The sequence below is a fragment of the Nannobrachium achirus genome (genome assembly GCF_963921795.1).
Source record: "Nannobrachium achirus genome assembly, chromosome: 8".
Taxonomy (NCBI): domain Eukaryota; kingdom Metazoa; phylum Chordata; class Actinopteri; order Myctophiformes; family Myctophidae; genus Nannobrachium; species Nannobrachium achirus.
The window spans coordinates 54017576-54043858 of record NC_137817.1 but is presented as its reverse complement, the minus strand read 5'-3'; the positions used below and the strand labels follow the sequence as shown (position 1 = coordinate 54043858).

Here is a 26283-nt window from a genome sequence, read left to right as displayed (position 1 = left end):
GCAAAATCTGTAGGAGCAGTGTCCAAAAATGTGTTTGAAAAAATCGGCCTGATGGTGGCGCTATATGGGACAGATCCATGTTGATGACATGAGTGTAGACATAGTGTGTACCGATTTGTGTGATTTTAGGGCAAAATCTGTAGGAGCAGTGTCCAAAAATGTGTTTTGCAAGAATCGGCCTCATGGTGGCGCTAGAAGAGGGCCATGTGAGAAATGAGGGGTGGGGTCTCCGCGTTGCCTTGGCGGACGAATAGGTACTGGCCTCGGCTCTCCCGGACGCTCCTAGCCCGAGCTACGGCTTTTTATGTGAGCTGCAGTGGAGGGGGTCCTCCACTGGGGGCGCCACCACTTTGGCATCCGTTCTGGAGCACCAGGAGTCGGTGGTCCCCGGGAATTCCCCGTGAGCAGCCCCGTTGGGGTGTTCATTTGGTCATTTTTGCACATTTGATCATTTTTTACATCTGGGGGTCCCCCAGGGTCCTGGAGCTCCGGGGGTCCTTGGAGTTTGGCAGGCAAGGAGTGTGTGTGCAAAATTTGGCATGGATCGGGGCAACGGTTGCGGAGATATGAGCAGGGCAATAGTGTGACGTGTGAGGTGTGACAGACAGACTGACGCACAGTGTGAGGTGTGACAGACAGACTGACGCACAGTTTGTGGAGGTTTTGATAGTAAGTGCGACCTGACGGTCGCAACCACACCCTTGTTAACCACCACACCTGAGTTTTGTATTTGTATTTGTATTTGTGTGTTGTCCGTGCTTAAAGGTACCTGCGGACACTTCCGTGAGTGCTGGCTTTGTTCGGCTTTCGTTGAACTCTTTGGAGCCATGCACCCGCGGTAAACCCGGTTTTCATTTTATTATTGCGACCGTCAGGTCGCACTTACTATCAAAACCTCCACAAACTGTGAGTCAGTCAGTCAGTCAGTCAGTCCGTCCGTCTGTCTGTCACACCTCACACGTCACACTATTGCCCTGCTCATATCTCCGCAACCGTTGCCCCGATCCATGCCAAATTTTGCACACACAATCCTTGCCTGCCAAACTACAACCTCCAAGGACCCCCGGAGCTCCCAGATGTAAAAAATTACCAAATGTGCAAAAATGACCAAATGACCACCCCAACGGGGCTGATCACGGGGAATTCCCGGGGACCACCGACTCCTGGTGCTCCAGAACGGATGCAAAAGTGGTGGCGCCCCCAGTGGAGGATCCCCTCCACTGCAGCTCACATAAAATGCCGTAACTCGGGCTAGGAGCGTCCGGGAGAGCCGGGGCCGGTACCTATTCATCCGCCAAGGCAACGCGGAGACCCCACCCCTCATTTCTCACATGGCCCTCTTCTAGCGCCACCATGAGGCCGATTCTTGCAAAACACATTTTTGGACACTGCTCCTACAGATTTTTCCCCAAAATCACACAAATCGGTACACACTATGTCTACACTCATGTCATCAACATGGATCTGTCCCATATAGCGCCACCATCAGGCCAATTTTTTCAAACACATTTTTGGACACTGCTCCTACAGATTTTGCCCTAAAATCACGCAAATCGGTACACAGTATGTCTACACTCATCTCATCAATATGGATGTCCCATATAGCGCCACCATCAGGCCGATTTTTTGAACCACATTTTTGGACACTGCTCCTACACATTTTGCCCTAAAATCACGCAGCGACCTGACGGTCGCTTATCTCCCGATTAGGGAGTCTTACTGGTACTCTTTAAATTTGTGACTGAGCTGTGTGCTCTCGCATTCTTTCTAAGCAGATAAGATCTGATCTAACCAGATCTGGGGTGATGAACTTGTAAAAAGGTACTCAAAAAAGACCAGCCAAGACTAATGACATTGTAATACACTTTTGACACGGCTGACGCAATTATTGATTGATTCATATAAACACAGCTAACTCTTAAGTAATGGTAACAAGATAAGACAAACATCTGTCGACGGCAGAGCCAAGCGTGTTCCTGGAATGTGTTGTGATTCCTCCAGTCCAGATAGTGACAGCCGACAGTCAGTCTACGTTATTGCTGTGTAGGAATATTCACACTGTTGTGCCATGGGATGGCCAGGTGGTAAAGTCATCGCTATTTAAAGCTGGATTCCTCCTTTTTTATATGCATGCACTTGAACCCTTGTGTCCATATTCTGGGAACTTTAGCCAAAAATAGCAGATCTACAAGCGCTGTGAGCTTGTAGATCGGCTAATTTTGGCAAAGAGGTTTGGTGTAGAGGGGAGAAAGAGCAGACCAAGTACAGAGTGAAAGGTCAAGTTTGTTAAGTATTGACAGTTCAAGTGGTTAAATATCTGAAAACACAAATTGACATGAATCCAAAATACACTGATGATTGTGCTGTCAAACGATGAAACTATATGGAATCTATGAAAAGGTTGTGGGGGTCCCTCCCTGCTTCATCTCTCTCTCAAGTGTGTGTCTGTGCATCCGTGTGTGCGTGTGTGTGCGTGCGTGCGTGCGTGTTTGTGTAATGGTGATCAAACAGTAGGCGTGTGCACTAATGTGGATGAGGGCATAGGGGTGGACCCGGGTTGGAAACTTGATTGCTAATAGTTTTGTGGTAGCCCTTTGTAATAGCAGAGCTGTCTGTAGTCAAGATATGGCTTCAATAGACATATTTTCATCACTTGTTCTCATATTGTTGTTTTTTTTACTGTTTACGTGAGATAACTTTTCAGGTCGAGACCCAAAAGAGAGACGTTTGTCTCGTTTGTCGCACACAACGCCTCACACCGCGAGGAGTTGTGTGCTTGTAGATCTGCTATTTTCACTAGTTTTGTGCGACAGTCTTGTATGATGAAGCAGGGCTTTTTTTTAAACTAGCGACAGGAACCATAAAGTATTTATGACAATGTTTATTAAGGTAAGAAAATCAAATGTAAAAGTTCGGGAGGAATGAATGGAATCCTATGGAGAACATGTTGCTTCTGGTGCCAGAACAGCGCAACTAGCGGCCAATCATAGGAACTTTCAGTTCTGTGTTTGTTTCATTTTAAATCGGGACAACTACACCCCTGATTGAAACCCTGTGTTGCATTCAGTTGGGACTGAGTTCTTGATAGTAGGCCCTTTAAAAAAATTAAAAAACATGCAAATTTGAAACTTGGAGGTACGAGGTTTCTGCTGGACAGTGACAGTATGCATCCTATGAGGACGAGCTGCATTTATTCTTCTTCTTTCCTTTGTGAAGTGAAGAAATGCTTTCGCTGTGTCGTGCTGTGCATCACGTCTTTTCCTGACCGCATGCTTAACTCGAATGTTGGCGGAATTTGAGGGAATTTCCCCGGGAAGCCAAGATTTCATAAATAGCTTACAGTATCTTGTTGAACTTGACCCCGGCCTGTCATTGGTAGACTGCCAGAATATCGTCTACATGCTTAGTGAGAGTCGGGGTACACTAGCTCACAGGTTCCATGCTCAGACTTGCTTATACATATATGGTATAAACTGTATTTGGAATGCAATGCATGCTTTAACGTGAGGAAAATCAGGAAATATTTGACCTTCAATTCAAAGTCAGGATTTTTTTTTTTTTTTTTTAAGTAGTTCAAATCATGGTTTGGTTGGACATTGTTTAGACTCAACTCACAACTCGTTTGAGTCCTGAATGCCCACTATGTCCCTTATCTCAGTGGTTCTCAACCTGTGGGTCAGCACCCCCAGGGGGGTCCCCAAATTATGTTGGGACGTCCCCAGATGACAGATGATTAACGTAATGTGCAACATTGTTTTCTCACTCAACAGTAAACAAAACAACATAAAGTTTAAGTGTATAGAGGGTATCTGCACATGTCTTAAGTGACAATTTAAGGACTTTTCAATACCTCTAAAATGACGAATTAAACATTGGCCAAATTGTCAAATATTAGAGGCAGAATTGTGAAAACAGCCCATACGTTGTGAGCATGTAGATCTGCTATTTTCACAATAGAACCGTGTTAGCCCCTATCAGAGTCGGTACCGCGGTGAAGAGCTATCCACTGCGGTGTAGTCTTTTTGAGTCATAAAACTACAACGTTACGTCATTCCTCGCGGTGAAGAGCTTTCCACCGTGAGTCCCGACACATCTCTCTGGTTTTACTTTCAGACAGATCGGCCCATCACCACGTTCACTGATTGGTCGACCTGGACCAGTCAGTCACGGTGAATAGGACTTCACCGTGACTGACTGATGGCCTCCACTTATTTTCTGACTTGAGGTGGAAAGCTTTCCACCTAAAATTTGCGGTGGATAGCTCTTCACCCTTGGACTCTAATAGAGCCTTTAGTGCTCGTCAGGGTGGGGGGTCCCCAGTTCAAATATTATTAATTTGGGGGTCGCGGCCTGAAAAGGTTGTGAACCACTGCCTTATCTTCTCTGAAGCTCCGGGGTCAGTGGGCCACCCACCCAATCCAAGTTGCAGTGCAGTCCAGGCTGTCCTGGTTCCTGTGGGGGCTTTTTCCCACGCATACAGACCCACAAATAGTTGCTTCTACTCCACAGTGTGGAGTGTAGTTGGTGCCCGCTGTCAAGTAGTTCGGAATAGTGGCATAAAAGTAAGACGAGGTAGACAGACAGATACAGAGATCCCATACATGGGCACAAAAGGCAGATAGACAGATGTACATCGGGTAAAATAGCCGATCTACAAGCTCGCAACGCCATACAGTCGGTCCCCCTCCTTTTCCCCTCTACGGTCTCTACACCAAATCCCTTGGCTGCAAATAGCCGATGTTGTACAAGCACACAGCGTGTCACAACGCGACACATATCTGCAATTTTTGCAGAATGTTTCGCCCATCATTGCCAAATGTTGGTCCGTTTGCCACAGATTAGTGACAGCATAGGGCTCATGGGCGTTAAATAACAACATGTTCCCGTTGAAGATACGTTGTCCGTGATGGTCAGGGGCATTTCGTGGCCTGTTTATGGGGTCCCGACCCCCTGGTTTCGGCACATTTCTCAGAGCTTTAGGAAGCAGTGATCCAGGCAAACTTGATTGCTTTGGGGCTTTTTTTCCCAGACACAGATCCCCAAAAATAGCGTTCGCTGTGGCTTCCCCTCCATTTTCCCACTCTTCCCTAGAGCTCGCGGGGACCCCGTTGACTCAAACAGGCCACATTGCTAATGTCCCAATTAGACGTCCATTCAAAACAGCTGTGTGCACGGCCGCGTCACATCGTGTTGGTTCGACTGTCTGAGGGAAATGTGATCCCAAATCATCACTATGTCTGTCTGCTGCTGAGGCCAAAAAGAGTTCACATACTGTGGATAGTTATTCAAACAAAACACAAGGAAGGAAGGAAGGGATGTTTGACAAAGTATATACCCTACACATGGTCACTTCCTATGATGGCCATGAATATGCATATTGTTAGCCTAGTAGCATATAATGCCTAACTCACTGTTTAGTCAAATTGATATTTCTGCCTAGCTCTACTCAACTACTACACTGCTGCATCATTGTGCTGCATTGCCTGTCCTAAGCCTATCCCTAGCCTTAAATTCCAAAATGACTTATTTAAAAGTGCTTTTAAGTCAACTTTTTCGTCGACTTAGGCTAATTTCGTTTTTATTTATTTTTTATTCTTTTGCCTAAGTCACCATTTGACTAAGTCATGATTTGGGCAGAAAGTGATCTTTGAGCAGTGGTCACACCGTCTCCTAAGAGTGACTTTGTCCGTGTGTTATATGTTACTATATTACTATGTTACTATGTATGTAGCCTGAGCTGCAATACCGCTGGTGACCAGTGGGCAGGCCTGGGTGACCAAGGGGCACTGTTGAGCAGGCAAGGCACACACACACACACACACACACACACACACACACACACACACACACACACACACACACACACACACACACACACACATTTTATGTTTTGTCTTTCCCTGAAAACCTAAAAAATATGACAATTATGCTACTGTATGAGACTAACGATATACATTACATTATTGCATACATAGTGCTCCCTCCCGAATGTGTCGGGCGCTCATTTACATTGAGGTTGAAGTTATTTTCGGCTCACAGCTGCACAGTAAAATCCTGGGGGTTAATTGAACTCTGGCGGGTCCATTTCCACACATGGACACTCAGGATTTGGGTTCCTGCCTACGGTCATGTCAGATAAGGGAGCTGTGCTGTGACGAGAGGCAGTGAATGTTATTCGTGGAACTTAAGACCTTCCATCTGAAAGCAAAGTGTCTGAATCATTCACATTGAAATGTTTAAACAGCTTATATGCGTCAGCGTTGTTATCGTCCATTCATCTTAAAATCATTTCCAAAACAATGCGTTGATTTTTATTCAGAACCTTTTAGCTTTTAACTGTTGCATTTCTCTGTTACATAAAGTCTCTTTTGATGTATATTTGAGCGCATTGACATGAGCACATTAGAATTCGGGAAACAGGAATCTCTGCTATTCCTGTTTTGAGTTTCGTCTCTCTCTCGAACTTTGATTAGAAGGGAGGGGAGTTTAAAATGAAGAACACTTGATTTCACATCATCACCCTGAACAAACCCAGTGCTGATTGAAAAAACAAGCAAATCAGCTGCGTCTCCTCCATGTCGTGGTCCAAAACGTAATTGGCTTCTCTACCGCGGCTGCTTTTGTTTTTCGAGGAACGAGGAAAGAGTTAAAGGAGCCTGAAACCCCGCCTCTAATTTGTTTTATGGGATTTCAGAACATGAAAAGAAATCTGAAATGTAGGCGTGGTTATCTGCTGCTGTGGGGGGAGGGGGCGGAGTAATGCGTGTTCTATCAGAGAGAGACAGAGCGAAGCTGTCAGCAGTAGGCACGTTGCTGTTTCCATTTCGGAAACATTTTTTAAAACCAGCCATTGGAGGTGTAAAAAGTATAAAGATTCGGCAACTCTATGTTCTATAATCAATTATAATGTGCAAGTATTTTACAAACAAGCTGTCTGAGCTGTTATCCATGGACACACTTTCTCCAACTCTGGACTGTTTTACACGGAACCGGAGAAGGACGGACGCTACTGCTAGGCTAACGCTGATAGCTATTTTCTGTATGTGTGTAGTGTGCGTAGCCTGTGTGTGTGTGTGTGTGTGTGTGTGTGTGTGTGTGTGTGTGTGTGTGTGTGTGTGTGTGTGTGTGTCGTGACGCGCGCACACACACACAAACACACACAACGTCCACACGAAAAATAGCAGATCTACAAGCTCACAACGCGTCGCTTTCGAGACGCGTTGTGAGCTTGTAGATCGGCTATGTAGCCGAGCTAAATCAGCTAATAGCCGTAGCAGCAGAAGCTTCTCATGTAAACACGTTTGTTTCGGCTATTTTGTGACAGTGTAGTGTGTGTGTGTGCGCGCGTGTGACACGTGTTTGTGTGTGGTGACAGTGCGCGCACACACACACACTACAGTCACAAAATAGCCGAAACCAACGTGTTTACGAGAGGCTGCTGCTGCTACGGCTATTAGCTGATTTAGCTCGGCTACATAGCCGATCTACAAGCTCACAACGGGTCACTTTCGTGACGCGTTGTGAGCTTGTAGATCTGCTATTTTTCGTGTGTGTGTGTGTGCGCGCTGTCACGATGCACGCACACACACACACTACACAGAAAATAGCTATCGGCGATAGCTTAGCATCACTTCTTCTTCGGTTCCGTGGTAAACAGTCCAAAGCTGGAGAAAGTGTGTCCATGGATAAGCTCAGCCAGCTTCTTTGTAAAATACTTGCACATTTTGTCTGGTTATAGAACATGGAATTGCCGAATCTAATCAACAAGTGCCTGCCCACTGCGACAGCCCTACAGTAGTACAGTCTATGCTCTGAACAACGAGACGCCACAACAAGGGCAGAATGAAACCACGCCCCCCTTGATACAACTCTATATTAAACAAACGTTAATATTAATTAGATATGCCAACGTCACATTGCACTCCAGAACAATGATAGCTAATATTTAATGAGTGGCGCCAAAGTTTTCTTTTCTTCTAGAAACTGGAAGTAAACAGAAATAGCTGCAGAGACCAGCAGAAAGCTCTGAATCCACAAGGCTATTGGCAAACTGAACCATATCACTGCTCCCTATCATAAGTGACTCATTTATATAATATATATTTATAGAAAAAGTGATTTTGTGTTTCATGCTCCTTTAAAACAATTAGGGGGGGCCTTACAAAATAATAGTGGAGGTTGGGGTGGTCCCTAGAGATGATTAGTATTTATCACGAGTGTTTCACGAGGAAAGGGGATGTGTATGTGCTGGGGATGTGTATTTAAAGCCTGATTTGTATAGTGTCATGTGCCAAAAAGCACAGCGCAGCGCAGAAAACAGACGCTTTGCGGAGGTTTTTCACCATTTTAGTGCTCCTTCAGCAGCCTTTGCTTCTAGATTTTGGTGCTTTTTGCGGTGATCAAGTAGCCTAGGTCATATAAGGCACAAGTTGGCACCTCGACAGTAGGGAGGGATGGAGTTCGAAACAAGGGCCCGCTACAAACTCGATAACAAATTTGAGTACCCGGTATCAATAAGCTTTTGGGCTTATCAAGATTGTTATCGAGCACAGCGGCCCATGACGTCATGGGAAGTAAAATGTCCTGCATTCAAAATCTTACTTCAGTAAAAGTACAAAAGTATTGGCATAAACAAATTACTTCAAGTACTTTTTCGAAAATAGACGATTTTTGAATAGCCAAAGTATAAAATAGGGCTTAAGCGGTATTTACTGTATGATTTGCAATTTTAATCTAAGTCTGCAAAGAAACTAGTAACTAAAATAATTATTATGGAGCAAAAAAGTACAATGATTTGCCTCTGAGGTGTAGTGGAGTAGAAGTATCAATACATGGGCACACTCATGAAAGGTAAAAAGCTCAAAATTGTACTTAAGTACAGTTGGCCTACTTGAGTAAATGTACTTAGTTACTTTACACCAGTGGTTCCCAAACCTTTTAGGACGAGACCCAAAAGAGAATTTAGACGTTTGCCCGGGCCCCAAACTACTGAAAACAGCAGATCTACAAGCTCACAAATCGCCGCTTCGCGCCGCGTTGAGAGCTTGTAGATCGACTGTTTTCACTAGGCCTACTTCTTAAACATTTGTGTTCTAATTTATGGAATCTCTTAGATTTTTCTTTGATTCCTTCATGAAATGACTGAAAAAAATCTTTGCATTATGTTATTAATTCATGAAAAGAAATACGCTTTTTTTGGGAATGTTTTTAGAAAATATCTTAAACAATAATAATGAAAAACAAAATGTAGTAAACTTATTTCTATTTATACTCATAAAAATGTGTCCATGACCCACAAATGGGTCCCGACCCACTGCTTGGGAAACAGTGCTTGACACCCCTGCTGAGCTGTGATTGGTGCTGTAGTGGTGCGGTGGGAAAGACCCATGTTGTTTTCCATGAGCTGCGCCGTAAACGCTGCAGAAAAGGAGTGAACTGTGGGGGGAGTACAGAGAGAGAGCACACCCAGGAAATGTGTCAGAATTGGCAGCTGAAACGCATCAAGCATTTACTGGTAAATAAAACTGGGATGGAAATTAGATGGAGTATGAAAAGCAGGCAGAGAGCGATCTTTTTTATGAGACACACAAACAGTCTCACGCACGCACGGTGACGCACGCGCGCACACACACGCACACGCACACGCACGCACGCACGCACGCACGCACGCACGCACGCACGCACGCACACACACACACACACACACACACACACACACACACACACACACACAGAGAGAGAGAGCAAGTTTAGATTTCCTTGGTTTGTCCAGAAACACAATGTGTGTTGTTCATTTTAACTTGTTTATTTATGCACTACAAATATCAATACTTCCATATCAATTGTACGTCTTCAGATTTGTATTGTCTTTGCAACATTCCTGCCAATGATGCTTCTTGAATTGAATTTAGGGAGGGAGGGAGGGAGAGGAATAGTGCAGTGAATAGTGTGAATAGTGTGAATAGGAGCAAATGCTAATTTCGTTCAAATCAGTCTAAAAATGCCAAATTTTGCACAGATGTAGCCCAGGGCATGCTCTAAGGATTTAGCTAGGGCGCCCGAGCCGACGACCTTCGGGGTCGCCACAGCGGCCAAATCAAGTTGGGCTCCCATCGACTTTCTATACAGCTGGAAAATACACAGAAAAACATATTTTTTTCTGGGTATTTAAGTAGGATGTGAGGGGTCTAACTAGGGGTTTGTCATGATGCTGAATCCATTGCAAGCATTTGTTTTGCACAAAAAAAAAAAAAAAACATTCCTTGGGCTACAAATGGCCATGAAAACGATGGTTTAGTGATGAAAAGTGATGACTCGTCACTTTTCATCACTAATTACAGTTTTGTGGGCGTTTTCTGGGGCCATTTGTAGCCCAAGGAATGCGGGCGCCCAGCAAAATCATCTGTGCAAAATGTAGTGCTTTTAGACTGAGGTGCATAATATTAGGGTTTACGATGCAAGTCACTAAAGTGCAACGACATGATTAACATCTCAGCTCATTCACCTCTTAAAGCTGCAATACCTTTCATGTCCTACCGGAGATTCGGACCCGAGACCAAACTTCTAGTGCCCTTTCTAAGAGAGAATCCAGGTGGCTTGGCCCCGAGGGGAGATAGTGCTCTTAAAAAAAAAATATATATATATATATATATATATATATATATATATATCCACAATGTTTCACCCAGTGCCAATAAACCCTTTTGCAAATCCCGCCCCATTCTGCCCTGTTACTATGATGGGACATTAACCCTGGGCAGATTGTTTTTATAGTGGAAGTGGATGGGATTTTTTTTCCCTTCATAGCCTCATTACAGCTATATAAAGTACCAAAGGAAAAATACCTAGGTGATATTAATAAAAAGGGAAGACAAAGGTACAGTAGTTACATTGCAAAACAGGGGATTTACCCGAAAATATATGTTTTAATTTGTTTAATCCCAGTGGGACAGAATCCTCTTTGCAGATTCTTTTATAGTGGTAGTGGATGGGATTTTTTTTCCCTTCATAGCCTCATTACAGCTATATAAAGTACCACAAAAAACACATCTACGTGATATTAATAAAAAGGGAAGAAAAAGGTACAGTAATTACATAGCAAAACAGTAGTTTTCCCCCGAAAAATAAATGTTTTAATTAGTTTAATCCTCTGGATCAGAGATAGAAAGAGAAGCGCATTGCATCTTGGGTACTAGGAAGAGGACAGAGAGAATGTTTCTCCTCACATAATAGGCTGGCTTTTCGTAATTCTGCCCATTTAAATTATATGTACCCAATCGTGACTCTTAGACCATTGATAAGGTACATGTGAACTAGTTTGTTGAAGCTTATTCGTTATGATGAGCGAGATCGCTTGACGCTTGCCGTCGCTATCACCGTACCGGCCGATCTCCGTGTCGCGCACTGCGGACAGTTGTTGAAAGCCACATTCAATATTCTCCACTGCACAAACTCCACCCCCGATAGCAAAAAGTGAATGTTTTTTTCTGGTTGGCCAGTCAGGGAGTCTCAGGGACCAATCAGAAGGCTGACAAACGGTCTATTGCCTAAGCTGTAATCCTGGGGTCTGCTCGCCCTCGGCCAACCTGGGGAGGGCCCCGAACTGAGCACATGCATGAGGAGTGAGCAGGCCGCTTCTTATCACCTGACAGGGGGGGGGAAATTTCCCCGGTTGGACGTAACGCATGGAAGGAACACGTTATTGCAACCAGTTCCTTCCCCCTCCATCAGGCTGGCCAGGGGGAGGCATTATAGAAACCAGGATTACGGTGATTGTGAGGGTATCTATCCTAGGAGACGCGGGGAGAACATGCAAACTCCACACAGAAAAAATGCCCTTTTCGGAGATAGTGCTCTTATGAGCTTCAGGCAGTACTTTCTTACTTGACCCTTTTCTGTCCTACCCGACACCAAGGTCTACATTTCTCAATGGAAGAATGTTAGTGGCGCGACCGACCGGGGAGTTTGGATATACAGTTCCGCCGGGCACAATGCTCGCTATTGTGATTTCCGAGACACCTCACGAGACATGTTACAGGGCATTCAGCCCCCCCATATCAGCATCAGGCGACTTCCTTGCTTATTATGCCACGAGTGATAAAGCCATACGCGATAAAGACATGGCTCAGTTTCGCACACATTCTCTAACATGCAGGGGCGTCACAAGGGGGGGGGGGGGGAGTGGGACTGAGTTACTAGGGCCCAAGGTGGAGGGGCCTTAATTATTTTATACTTTAGCTATTATATTATATATATTATACTTTAGAAAAATAGCAGATATACTTGTAGATCTGCTATTTTTGAAAAGTCGTGAAAATGTGTGCAAATCTTTGAATATTATGTATTTTTAGAGTGAACATTTGTAACTCAAATTTTGCTTCTGGGGGGGTCCCTGGAACAAAGTATTTTGAGATGGGGGTCCGTGGCCAAATACATATAATTTTGGGAGCCCTTCACATGAAAAAGGTTTGAGCACCAACATTGTTTTTTCAAAAAATCTCAGAAGGATTTGAAATATTCAAAGGCACAAATTTAAAAAAAATCATGAAAATAGCAGATCTACAAGCTCGCTGTGAGCTTGTATATCTGCTATTTTTCAATAGTTAAAGTACCCAGGGCCCAGAATTTGGTGTGACACCCCTGCTAACATGTCCCGTAACTCCGTAAGCCTTACGGACACATGTAAAAAAAAAAAAAAAAAAAAAAAGATGTACGCACACTGAGCTGAACAGCCATCAAAGAAAGAGAGAGAGAGAGAGAGAGGCGGAGGAGGGAGGTTTAGCAATCAGCCTGGGAATTGCAGGGCCGGGGGAAACCGAGAGGGAGAGGAGGGGAGGGCGAGGGCGGAGGAGAGCCAAGCAGCCGAGTGGTGATAAGAGCGAGAGGCTGCGAGGACAGCAGGTCTGTGCTGTCAGGGCCCGGCGCTGTGATGCTGAACAGATGTTCAGTTCTCCGGAGGGAGACACTCGTCCTGTCTGAGGCCGCCGGGCCCACAAACCCTCCGCTTTAATTATTAGGAGAGGAGAGAGGAGAGGAGAGGAGTGCCTTTATTGACAGCTGTGGTAACAAAACAAAACAACATTACTCCAGACAGTTCGTACTTTCAAAAAACGAAAGTGCAAAAGGATTACACATGAAATCATCAGTGTTAAAAGTGGGATGAAAAAGCCATGGGCTGATTTTGTAGTTTCCCCCCAGTACAGGTTCAAAAACGACAGACGGCAGGGCAAAAAGCATGGCAGGCTGCGTAAAGGGGCAGGGCAGACCCGTGGCCAGCCTAATCAGCGCTGGAGTCCGCTCACTATCCCGACGGGCCGCTGTTCCGACTAACGTCGGCAGGTTAGTTACTGAGGTACGGTTACTGAGGTGAAGTTTAGGGTTAGGGGTAGAGTTAGGGTTAGTTTTAGTGTCGGAATACCAGGCCGTCGGCACACTGATGCGGACCCATCAGCGCTATCTCTGCCAGCTCTCTCGAATGTGCCTCTCTCCACTCGCGTGCATGCAATTTTTGCAGGTTTTGGGGTGTTTTAGCCGGTTTTGGGTCGGTTTGGGTGGCTCATTAACTGAGATTGCGCTCTAGACGGTCGCTTATACAGCTTATACCTAGCCACGGCACTGGTAAAGGGCTTTCCACGCGGGATATACGACTGGCCAGTCATTAATTTGGGGACTGATCATCAAGTCCGACCTCTCAATATTCCGACCAGGTTAACATTCACCAGGTTAGCATTCACCAGCCGTCGGCAGGTTAGCATTTCACCAGGTTAACATTCAACCAGCGTTAGTTTTACTGAGGTTAGAGTTAGGTCTAAGGTTTATTAGGTGGTCGGGTCGGAAGAATGGCAAAAGTCGGAAAAATGGGAGGTCGGAACTATGACATGGCACCATTAATTTGTAGGTATAGGGAGGCCGCGCCGGCAATCTGACAGACAAGCGGAGGTTTACTCGTGAATCGATCGCATGTCCCGTGTATTCCCATGAGAAAAGCTGTGTGACCGCACTGATCCATGCCAGAACACAGAGAACAGAGAACACAAACAGCCCTAAAAGACTGACCTCGAAAGCACACAGTGATGTAAGCAAGTAAAGCAACACAGCTGCAGCTAATCAAATTAATGATGGGCGTGTGATTTTTAGGTGGCGTGAGAGTGTACAAAAAATGGAACCAAATGGACCCGTAAGGGTTCATTTGGTTCCATTTGTGCACTCTCAGAGTTATGGGGGTCCTCGCAAAATAGAACTTTGAGAACCGTAGACTCCTAATGTGCCATAGTGTCGTAGTAAATACGTCTTATTCTGAAGCAGGGACGTGCAGACAGTGTTAGAGAGGAGAGGTAGTTTTCGATGGCTGAAATTTCTAAAAGGGCCTTTTGGTGAAAATAACGAAAAATAGCCAACCTCCAAGCTCACAGTGAGCTTGGAGGTTGGCTATTTTCATTGCATGATACCACACTGAACTACTGTAAGCATAATCAAGTCAGTACTGGAGATGTGTCATAACGGCATGGATTTCTTCAAAGAGAAGGCATTCTTTTCTTTGCCACGGACACATTTTGTCCGTGTACAGATTTCAGATTAACCACTTGCTGGAGTGGTTAATCTGACCTCCTGATTCGGTCAGGGAAGGTTAAATGTTATCGTCAGTACTGTCGGGCAGAAATCTCGTATCTCCAAGTTTCAAATGTGTACGTCTTTTGGTAAAGCTATGCCCTGCTTCATCATACAAGACCGTCGCACAAAACTAGTGAAAACAGCAGATCTACAAGCACACGTGTTGTGTTCTTGTAGATCGGCTGCTTTCACTAGTTTAGTAAATTTTAAATACAAAATGAACGGTTTTGGACGTACAAGGTTTCCACCCGACAACAACGTTATGCTCCTGATTAGACACAAATTACCCGTCTTGGTAGGAATAAGGCTGAACTTTGAGGTTGTGATAGAAAAGGGGAAGGTTGCTGCTCTTCTTTGCGTGGCTTCCTTCCTGTCGCATGTTTCTCAACCGTCGTCATCCTGTTGAGAGAGAGAACTGAAACCCGTGTGTTGCCAGATTTTGAGACATTATTAAGCAACCAGGTGATTAGCCCAAAAGACACAACTATTTTAGGCCAGATGAGCACTTTAAGACCTGGAATTACTTTATACTTTAGCTATTGAAAAATAGCAGATGTACAAGCTCACACCGCGCTGCGAGCTTGTAGATCTGCAAATCTTTGAATATGTGGATTTTTAAAGCGAACATTTGTAACTCGAATTTTGCTTCTGGGGGTCCCTGGAACTAAATATTTTGAGATGGTGGGTCCATGGCCAAATACATCTAATTTTGGGGGTCCTTCACATGAAAAGGTTTGAGCACCACTGACATAGAAACACAAGCACCACTGACATAGAAACACAACCCACAGGTTGAGAACCACTGGTTTAAACGACATTAGGAAACAAGCCCAAAAAGACAAGCCCCAAAGTCGCTTATAATAAGCAGACATGGCAACAAGTGGTTTCTCAAACAACCTTCAGCCTGATTGTGAAACAGAGTGGCTGTTGTTGGCACAGATTGTGGCTGTTTGAAGCTGATGAAATGACCGTCCACCACTGCAGTGTGCAGTATGGTGTTACTCTCATGGTCAAGAGTTGTTTAGCATTTCACATAGTCTACATCAGGGTTCCCCAATAGGCGGCCCGTGGGCCATTTGTGGCCCGCGGGGGGCTACTGTCTGGCCCCCACCAACCCCAGTAATAATGGTAGTATAAGAGCAGCAGCAACAACACTAGTATATCGTCTTGTCGGGTGGAAACCTTGTATGTCCAAAACCGTTCGTTTTGTATTTATCATCTAAAAAATGTACTAAACTAGTGAAAACAGCCGATCTACAAGCACACAACGCCTCGCATCGCGAGGCGTTGTGTGCTTGTAGATCTGCTGGTTTCACTAGTTTTGTGCGACGATCTTGTATGATGAAGCAGGGCTTTGCTTTACCAAAAAACGTACACATTTGAAACTTGGAGATACGAGGTTTCTGCCCGACGATATCTGAACTGTTGCTGGAGTAGCGGAAACGCCACCGTCGCCCCCTGCAATGTTGTGGCCCTCGGCTTGGTACCCTAGACATAATTCGGCCCTTGGGGAAAACTAATTGTGGAACCCTGGTCTACATGGTGAGAGTATGGTAAATACTACATGGCACACCATGTAGTATTTACTTAATATTTGCACAAAATGGTCCAAGTAACCAATAATAGGTATTGCAAAGTCAGTACCATTCATTCATTCATTCATTCATTCATTCATTCATTCATTCATTCATCCATTCAATAATTCATTATTGACTGTATGTATCCTATATTTAACCAGAGAAATCACATTGAGATACACAAACATGAGATAGAGAGACAGACAGACAGACCACTGGAATAGAGGGTATGCGCATGACATCATCATCAGTGGCAAAAAAACGACTTTCTGGCCTTAAAAATGTTATTTTTCAAGAGTGAAAATACCATCGATTTAGTTTGTCTGCATTTATTACCATTTCAGCTGTGAAAGGTTTTAGTTTGAACAACATTTAAAGCCTAGTGCCACTTGAGGAATGCTTTTTCTATCACGTGCATAGATGTGATACAGGGCCAGCCTGAACTTGGCTTGTGGGGCGGAGGAAGAGGGAGAGAGCGCAGTGTATCGTGAACCACTGAAAAGCGTAGGGTTAGACTCAGCAAAAGTTAAAGTCATGTTTTCTTTTTTTCCGATAAATATACGCCTAATTTTGTGCAACCAAAAAAACACAACTAATACTTGTGCATCATTAAATTCATTTGCTAAACAAACTGTGGTCTGAATGTTCCAGTAGCTGGAGGAAAAGCAGTCTGTTTTCCTCCCAAAGGGGATTATTGGTTAACCCAACCACTTAAGGCCTATTTTATACTTTGTTGCACAATGATGTCACGTAGAGAAAATAGCCCATCTACAAACTTATACATCTGTTATTTCCCAAATGTCTTTTTTTTTTGGGCAATTTTTGCCTATAATTAATGAAATGCCAAAAATAGGGATGCCAGAGTGAAAGTTGTTTCAAGATTGCTGCTATTGTAAGCCAGTGGTTCTCAAAGTGGGCTCCCGGGAACTCCCAGGGGGTCCTTGAGGGGGTTTCAGGGGGTCCTCCTGAGCTAAATTATTGATAGGTTGGAACCAAATGGACCCTTACAGGTTTGTAACTCTGACAGTAAATGGAACAAATGAAAACATTTGGTTTCATTTGTACATGATTTGGGCATTGGATGCTGCTTAGAATTCACACTGGTTACAGCTGTGGCCTAGTGGTTAGTTAGAGTAACCGCTCTCTAATGACCAAAGAAAATAAATCTCAATCTCACTCCAGCCTTTGAGCGAGACACTGAAATCCTACCCACTCACTGACTGTAAGTAAGAGTGCCAGATACTGATATACAGAGGTACTCGTGAGATACTGAATGACTAAAACGAGATTAATTCCACATTGTTTAACTGTTGTTGTTTTCTTCTTCCCCAGAAGGATTCTCCATCCAAGTCATCTGTGGCTGAACTGGCCGGGAGGTTCAAGGGTCACGCCCTTCCCAAGCCCGGCTCCAATGAGGAGGTAAAGCATGTCTCTAGAACACTGTTGATTTTGACTGCACATTTTGATTTAGTTTTTAGTATTTTTTTGAATAATTATTCCATTTTAGTTAGTCATATTTTCATATAGTTAGTCATATTTTAGTCATACGAAAAATCTTGGTTTTAGTCTGGTTTTAATCGACTAAATCTACAGTTGATTTTGTTGACTAAAATGTATTTTGGCGGGCCTTAATGGCATCGCAATGGCATATTTTTGGCATATTTTTTTGGGTCGCATGCTGAAAATAGCCGATCTACAAGCTCACAACGCAAGCCCTTACGGGTCCATTTGTACACTCTTTGTTGTGGTTGTCCTTGTAAATAAAAGGTTTGAGAACCACTAGTAGGCCTAATAGTGGACTCATAATGTGCCACATAGCCTCATAGTAAATGAGAGTCATACATATTTGAATAAAACGTGGAGACTGACATTCAGTAATTGCCACAGACACATTTGTCGCTGACCAATGCCGAGACACAAACATTGATGTTTTGCTTCGCAGGCGTCCCAGGCCAGCATGTTTTTTTAACGACCGTTACTCGACACATTTCAATCCTACTGGATAAATCCCAAAGTGTATTTGTGTTCACTGCCCCGAGTATAGAAGCTGGTTATATAAAGGCTCATTGGACCAGGGGGCCCAGAGCACAGCTGGGTCTTAGCTCTCTGTCTGAATGAGGGACTAAACTTAAACCAGGGCACCGAGCGAACGCACTTAAAGGTGCAGTAAGTCCTATTCTATCGTTAAATAGTTAAATATTCTGTTATCAATCGTTGCTATAGAGCAGTGGTTCTCAACCTTTTCCGGGCGCGACCCCTAAAATAATCATATTTTAACTATCTAATTCTGGACTTTTACTTTAAAGGTCACCCCTAACGCATTATCACGCATTATCACTTTAACCAATATTTTATGCTTTAAAGGAGTAGTTCACCCCCAAAATGACTTTTTTTCTATTGATTACTCATGCCATGGAGACTAGAGTTCAATAATATTTTTTGTTTTTTGTCACATTCCTAAGACAAAAATTTTATTCGAGTAAATTTACCCCCATTGTTCCCGATGGGGACCCGTTTCGAAACGGGTCCCCATCCGTAACGAATGGGAGTACATTTATTGTTATCACATTTTTGTCTTAGGAATGTGACAAAAAAACTAAAAAGATTATTGAACTCTAGTCTCCATGGCGTGACTAATCAATAGAAAAAAAGTCATTTTGGGGGTGAACTACTCCTTTAAGTATCTAAAAATAGCAGATATACAAGCACCAAGTGCCATGCTGTGAGCTTGTAGATATTATCTTGAAAAATCTAGATTTTTTTTCCCAAGCCTTTGAATATTTTTGACACGATTCTATAAATGTCTTTTAAACCCTTCTTCTAAATCAGTCGTTCTCAAACTTTTTCATGTCAAGGACCACCAAAATGACATGTATTTAGAGAGGCCTCATACATACTCATTCATACTTTTTGTAGAGGCCGATTCGACGAAGACCTCCAAGCTCCTTAAGGCTGAACACCCAGAAACACCAGGACAACGATGACGGGGACTCAGATGTAAGTCGTTTCCTATGTTCCCTTCACCAGGCACGTGTCGTGCACACATAGACATCAAAGGGGGCTTTCAAATGGTGAAAGAAATGAAAATGCCCTCTTGGCATGGAATGCCATACCTGAAGGCAGCATTCAAGAGAATTACCTTGTCCAAACTCTCCTGAACTTGAATGCAGCATCTTATGTTGAAAGAATTGCCCTCGTTATGCCACATCTCCAGTATTCACTATATGCTTAGTTCAGTGTGGTATCAATCATGAAAAATAGCCGACCTCCAAGCTCACAATGCGTCGCGGCTTAACGCGTTGTGAGCTTGGAGGTCTGCTACCAAAGGCCCTTTTAGAAATCAGTCCCTGCCTGTCTAACATTCTCTGCATGTCCCTGCCCTTCACAATGATAAAGCTTTGGTTCCACCTCATTTAAATAGTTTGGGATTATAACTTAAACTCTTATTTTTCACTCGCATAGAGCCAATTTAAACACATGTATTGAATTATCTAGTAAAACTAGACACAGTTTTGCAATTGCCTTCATTGCATGTGTTGCATCCAGCACACACTCAATCCCAGTGTTAACAAACAAGTAAACCACACATGCCAACCATGCGCTCAACGGTATCTTTCTTGACATGGGCTGGTTTTGTTTTGTCTCGTGTGTCTCTTGCAGAAACCTGCGGTCGTCTCCCCACTTCCTTTTAAGGTCAAGATGAAGAAAAACTCGCCCATGATTGAAATGCTGCAGGTTGGTGAATGGCTTGATTGATTGAATACTTTATTAGAAGTTTGTAATAGTAAAGGACAGTACAGTAATAAAAAACAAGCAGACAAAGTAGACATTATACAGGGAAAACAAAGCACTTGTCGTTGTGTAGCTCACTCCTCCCTTACAGTAGGCATTACAAGGCATTCAAGTTAATCTCCAGAGATAAGTATTTCAAAATGTAAAGCATCGCTGCCACCTTCTGGCCAGTTAGTGTAGGTGCTTGTTAAGTGTCTTATATGAATGAGTGCTGAGAGAGAGCGAGAGGAGGGGGCGGTGCTTCGCTGATCACCTCTCAATCGGCTCACATTGATGGGCTAAAAAGGTTGTTCACGGGCCATCCTCTGCTACTACGCCTCTAAGCCGCCACAGTTCCTTTTAGTTCAACACTTAACACAGTGGCCGGCCATGGGCCAGAGGGGCTGTCGCTGCTCGGTCTTCCTGTTCTCTCCAGTTCAGGTAGGGTAAGGACCATAATCCTAACAATAATGATACGATTATTATTATGATTATTATGAACAATAATGATAATCATAATGATATCCTTTATTTGTAAATCACCTTTCATGGTTAAAACTCACAGTATGGGGCTTTTAAGCCGTGACATCATTTTGTAGTCAGACCGCCAAGCTGATTTATTATCAATATCTGTCCCTCGCTATTTCAACAGATCCGAGACAAAAATGACGACTAAAGTATAATTCTACCACTTTCCTTTCAACAACAAAGAGAAGAAACATTAGTAAATAGTAAAAATAGTAAAAAGATTCACGGGCCCCAAAAGTTCTCTGCCTACAAAATGATGTCAGACTTAACAGCCCTATTTTAACAGGCAGCAATCATTGGCAGAGGTGTGATTGTAAGTGTCAAACTATTTTATATTATTTATTGACAATGACGAGTGATAGTTTTTTTTTTGTTTTTTTTTAACTGTTGGAACTTATATGTTCAATGCAAATTGCATGTTGTGTCAAACTGTCAATGAATTGTAGTGAAACGAAAGTAAGCTCTTTTGCCAGGTACCAATGAGTTGTTCTGTCATTATAACTAATGATTAATTGGATTTGATAAAACTCACTTCATTCACAGTAGTTCCATTACGGTTAAGCACATTTTCCTCTCCTTATATCAGTTGAATTCACATGTAGGTTATACAATTCTTGGCAAAAGAGGGGGTTTCTCCCTGTAATCTTAGTAGTGCTGCATGAGGTATGTAGAACGTGGCCTTAGTGTTCTATATGACGTATTTTGGGGGAATATGAATACTTGGATCTGTGAGTTTGACATAATGTGGCTAATGTATCGCGGAGTTAGCCTATTTTAACCCATTTCTATTGTTTTGAACCACTTGCAATCTGGTGTCCCTATTTTGGGCATGTCATTATGGGCAAAAAGTTTTCCAAAATGTTAAACATTTAGAAAATTAATAGTCTAGGTCTGTACTATGTTATACAACCACTTGAACCCTTGTGTCCCTATTCTGGGGTGAACATTCATTTTGACAAAATACAAGCTCCCAACACGTAACAAGTCTATGTAGATCTGCTGGTTTTGGCAAAGAGATTTGGTATATAATTGTAAGTCTTTCCCTCTAAGATCCAGTAGGCTATGTCAACCAGGAAAACATGATTGGATATCCGTTTAACCACTTGAACCTCATCATCCCTATTTTGGGGGGAAAATTCACCAAAAATAGACAATCCACATTCCACAAGCTTACAACGCTTGTAGATTGGCTATTTTAGGTGAAAAGATTTAGTGTAGATTGAAGAATGCAACAAGGACAGTGCAACTCGGTTTTACTAAGTCTAGAGGGAAATACTAGCAGACCTAGTACAGTGCCCTGGGGGACCCCAGTCAACTAAGTATAGGGTTTAACTGGTCGAATGTGTCTGAACATCGCTGTTTCCCCTCCAGGCCAACCTTGCGTTGTCGCCCACTGCCCTGTTGCCTTCGCCCAAGAGCCCCGAGGTCAGGCTGCAGCCCATGCTACTGCCCTCCGCCACCACCGACAGCAGCCCAGGCCCTGCCAGCCCCCTGTCCCCCACCGCACTGAGACCCTCGCTGCACTCCAGCCCCCTGTCCCCCACCGCCCTGAGACCCTCGCTGCAGTCCGGCGAGGAGGAGGAGACGGTCAGCTTCGAGAGCCCCCCAGAAGGGCCTCCGCTGCCCAGCATCAACAAGGTATGTTCATAGGGCGGTCACAATTATTACATAATCGTCTAATCGTGATTGTTTGACATAATCGTGATTATTTTTTCACAACCGTCATAATCGCTTCCATTTAAAAACTAGTGGAAATAGCAGATCTACAAGCTCACAACGCGTCGCATCGCGACGCGTTGTGAGCTTGTAGATCGGCTATTTCCACTATCAATGTTCTTTTTTAAGTATGAAGTTGTCAAATATGTCAGTAATGTCTTTGTATATTTAGGTTATGTGTCATATCTACCATGTGCAACTTCAAAGCCTAAAAGCCAAACAGAAATGTAATTGTCAACGACAAAAACACAATTAAATCGTTAATCGCAATTATTTGAGTGACAATTAATCGTAATGTAAAATGTCATAATCGTGACAGCGCTATATGTTCACCCCAAAAGAAAATGGAAAACGGAGAAGCCAGACAAACACACACGCTGTTATGGGTACCACAAGGATGAAGGATTAACAACGTTTTATTTTAAAAAGTCAAAGAGTCGAGCAGCGTAACAGCATTACAGATCATAAGCCACAAGCCTCCCCTGCCCCATTCTCAGACAGTTCTTATAGTCCATTCTAACAGAGATGCTCTCCTAAATGGTCTTATAAGGATATGTACTAAAGATAAGGGCGACATACAAAATAGTTACAGAAATGTTTGCTTACAAAGTAATCGTGGAGGGGTCATCTCAGCTGTTTAGATTGACAGCTGTAGTTGAGTTCAGATTAGCACACGTATTGTGAGAACTTGCTGACGAGACACTCGATGAGTTTGAATGGAAGCCAAACAAGTACATAATACGTATATTTGGTAATAGATACATTTCTGCCACCACAACGCACGCACGCATGCGCGCACCGGCCCTCTGCTCTCCCAGAGAGTAGAGTAAAAGGGGTATAAGCCAGGCTGAGGAACAGTCTTTCCCCCCCAACACAAGTTCACATATCGTCACTGTCGGGCAGAAACCTTGTATCTCCAAGTTTCAAGTGTGTATGTTTTTTCACCAAGTATAGGCCTGCTTCATCATACAAGGCTGTCTCACAAAAGTAGTGAAAACAGCTATTTTCACTAGTTTAGTTCATTTTTAAAATGATGAATACAAAACGAACGGTCTTGGACATACAAGGTTTCCACCCCAACAACGACGATATGCACTTTGTTTGGGGATTTTCTGTATTTTGTATTATTATATTTTGTGCCTTTGCTTGAGTGACTTAAAAGGATATAGTTCAACCATTTAAAAGTACTTTTTGAGCAGATATATCCATTGTGACCACAGTTAGCAGGACTCCCTAAAACGCCTCTGACGCCATCCTTGGTGGGAGGCCATGCCATCTATGGAGCAGTGACATCATAGATGGCCACATGGCCCCTCCCGGGCAGCACAGCACACGGTGTCCCAGTGTTTGCTGTGCGTGTTTCCTAAACCCACCAGGCTTGAGTTAAGACCCGCCTCGCGGAAACACGAGAATGTCCAGGAGTGGCTGAAATCCTTGGACACATAGAGGGTGGATAAAGTCAGACCTAGTTAAGGCATGAAGACAATCTTAAAACTTGTACTGAGAAAAGCCTGCATTTGCACAATGCACAGCTATTAATTTGTCACTACAGTGCTCAAAATAAACTGTGCTAAAAAAAACACTTGAAAATTACTTTGTAGGCCTACTGTGTTTAAAAAAGGGAAAACTGTGTAACCTTGCTAAAGAGTGAAACGTACTGAGAAAGCTATTAATTTGTCACTACTGTGCTCAAAATAGAAACTCTTACTGTTAAATTGTTATAGTTTGGATATGGCTTTGGGCGTATTATTGTGCGTGTATTATTGTAATGGATCGGTAGGTAGTAGGTACAGTATTGCTTTGCACTAAGAGCACTAACGTTCATATCATAGAATGTAAAAAGGTTCATATGCACTTTCATACTTAAGATTATTGAGAGGGGTGTTTCCTCAACTCAATCCTGGTGGGTTTAGGAAACACACGTTTGGCGCTGTGCCCTGGCTTTGAGCAGGTGCTCAGATAAGCTGAAGGAAGCTGCTCTGATAGCAGCCAGCATGGATTTGAGGCGGTAATCCTGTTAGCCCATGAGTTCTCCTGCAGAGTTCTGGGGAGCAATGTGTGCAGGGCTCTCACTCTCTCTTTTGTTTATTAGAATATGAATATCGTTTCTAACATGTTCACATTCATCAGTGACGTCAATACGTGCGCGTCCCGCGTCTCTGACGCATTCACGTTGCCTAGAGACGCATTCACGTCATTGTTCTGGGGTCCCACGGACGCATCGCCTCCATGGACCATTGGTGTCCACGTTAAAATAATTTACCACGTCGCGAAAAAAATAATATTTTAAAAAGTCCACAGACGCCACCATTGTTCATGGGTGAAGGCATGCTACTTGACCCTACGTTAACACAAATGAAATCCGCGTAGAAAGTCTTAAAACAGACGATAGAACTAAGACTGTGTGTGTTTTGAATCCACGACGCCATTTTGTGCGACTGCGCTTGGTCACAGAATTCAATGGGTGCCTGAGTTTTAGCGTAGCACCGGGCCGCTCTCTGACCATAGTGGCACAGCGTGTTAGGTGATACACCGAAACTCATCCGAAAGACCCTTCGTGGGTCCTGGGGACTCATTACATTAAAAATTACATAAAAAATCACTGATTCATATTCATATATTTGACTATCTTACTACGATTAATGCCTCAATTAATTAATGCATTGAGGTTGAACACGCTAGGAAAACTCTTAGTTTCCAGTTTGACATTTATTTTCTAAAAAATGAGTACATTTATTGGGCAAAAATATATCTATATTTTTAATTATATACCTGCTAATTTTTTATATGTTAGATGTTTTCCCTGCCAATTGCAATTTTTTGATCATGCACCTTATGTATGATGGACTTTGTATATTAGACTTGACTGGGCATTCCTGTTATTTCCCTTGTTCCTTTCTTCTCTATTGTCTCTTTCTCTATTTTAAAGCTGGGCTTAAGGTGGTTGCACACTGCTGCGTTTTTCGGGCCGAATATCGGAGTGAATTTCGGAGCACGCAAATAAAAAAATCAAACTCACGTTATGTCAGTCACGTTTGCACACTGCCGCCCGTTTCACGCACCACTATGTCCCTTGCTCTCTCTATCTCTCTCTCTCTCCTTGCCCTGAAAAACGCATTTCGCAACGAAAAACGCAGCAGTGTGCAACCAGTAGTACTTGATTTGAAATGTTGGTAAATCTGGTAGCATCACACATGTCTCTTATAAGATTGTCTTATATAACATTATCTTAAACATGCACACACTACAATAACTGTTAAAATAACATAGCATCACACACTACAGGATTGTGCTTGGATTATTGGACTTGCCGGAGCAATGCAAACGCAGCACCTCACCGTGCTGTGATCACATGCAGAAGGAGATGTAAACACCAGAGCCGGTTGAACTTGCAGTGGCAACGGAGGACCGGTTCAGCGGTTCGGATATGCCTAGGAGGACATTCTTGTCACATATCTTTGGACAAAAAAAAATGTCATCCACTCTTTTACACCTGTAATCATGTTTGACGTGACAACATATTTTATTGTGATTCTGTTCTCTCTCTCTCTCTCTCTCTCAGAGTCGTGCTCGGCTGTCCTTCAAGCGGCGCCCGCCCACGAGGCTGCACCGGAAGTCGTGCGGCGACGGGGACAACCTGTCCCCCGGGGACCCCCCGCCCGGCAGCCCCAAGGCCAACGGGGGGGACGAGGACAAAGTCTTCCACGACGTCATCAGCCAGGGGGTTGGGGAGGAGGGGGAAGGGGAGGGGGGAGCACAGCGGGAGGAGGACAGTGACTCTAAACAACCCCCGGGCGCTCCTAAAGAGCCGGAGGGGAGAAGAGGGCAGGGCGGGGAGGAGGAGGAGAAGGACCTCGCCCGGGCAGAGGACAAGGTAGACCCGGCCCTGTCGGAGAACAACGCCACCGCCGGGGCAGACAGGGCTTCTCCAGACGGCCAGACGTCATCATCAGGACAACAGGAAGAAGCGGCAGCGGCAGCCCAGACCTTAGAGGAGCAGCCAGAGGAACAGCAGCAGAGAGAGAAGGAGCGACCTCAGTGTGAGGGAAACGAGGCGGCGTGTGAACCTCCATATTACTGA

At 43.8% G+C, this 26283-nt stretch overlaps 1 protein-coding gene across 1 annotated transcript in view; it reads left to right on the top strand.

The window, feature by feature from the left end:
- Positions 1–26283, top strand: part of LOC308290217 (uncharacterized protein) — a gene marked incomplete at its 3' end in the record, with an annotated part of 50071 nt that extends 23788 nt beyond the window's left edge. Inside the window, exons 2-6 of the mRNA XM_080731992.1 lie at positions 17520–17606; positions 19104–19184; positions 19848–19922; positions 21858–22124; positions 25765–26283. Coding sequence (XP_080588118.1) covers positions 17520–17606; positions 19104–19184; positions 19848–19922; positions 21858–22124; positions 25765–26283 — 1029 coding nt within the window. The remainder of the gene's footprint in view (positions 1–17519; positions 17607–19103; positions 19185–19847; positions 19923–21857; positions 22125–25764) is intronic.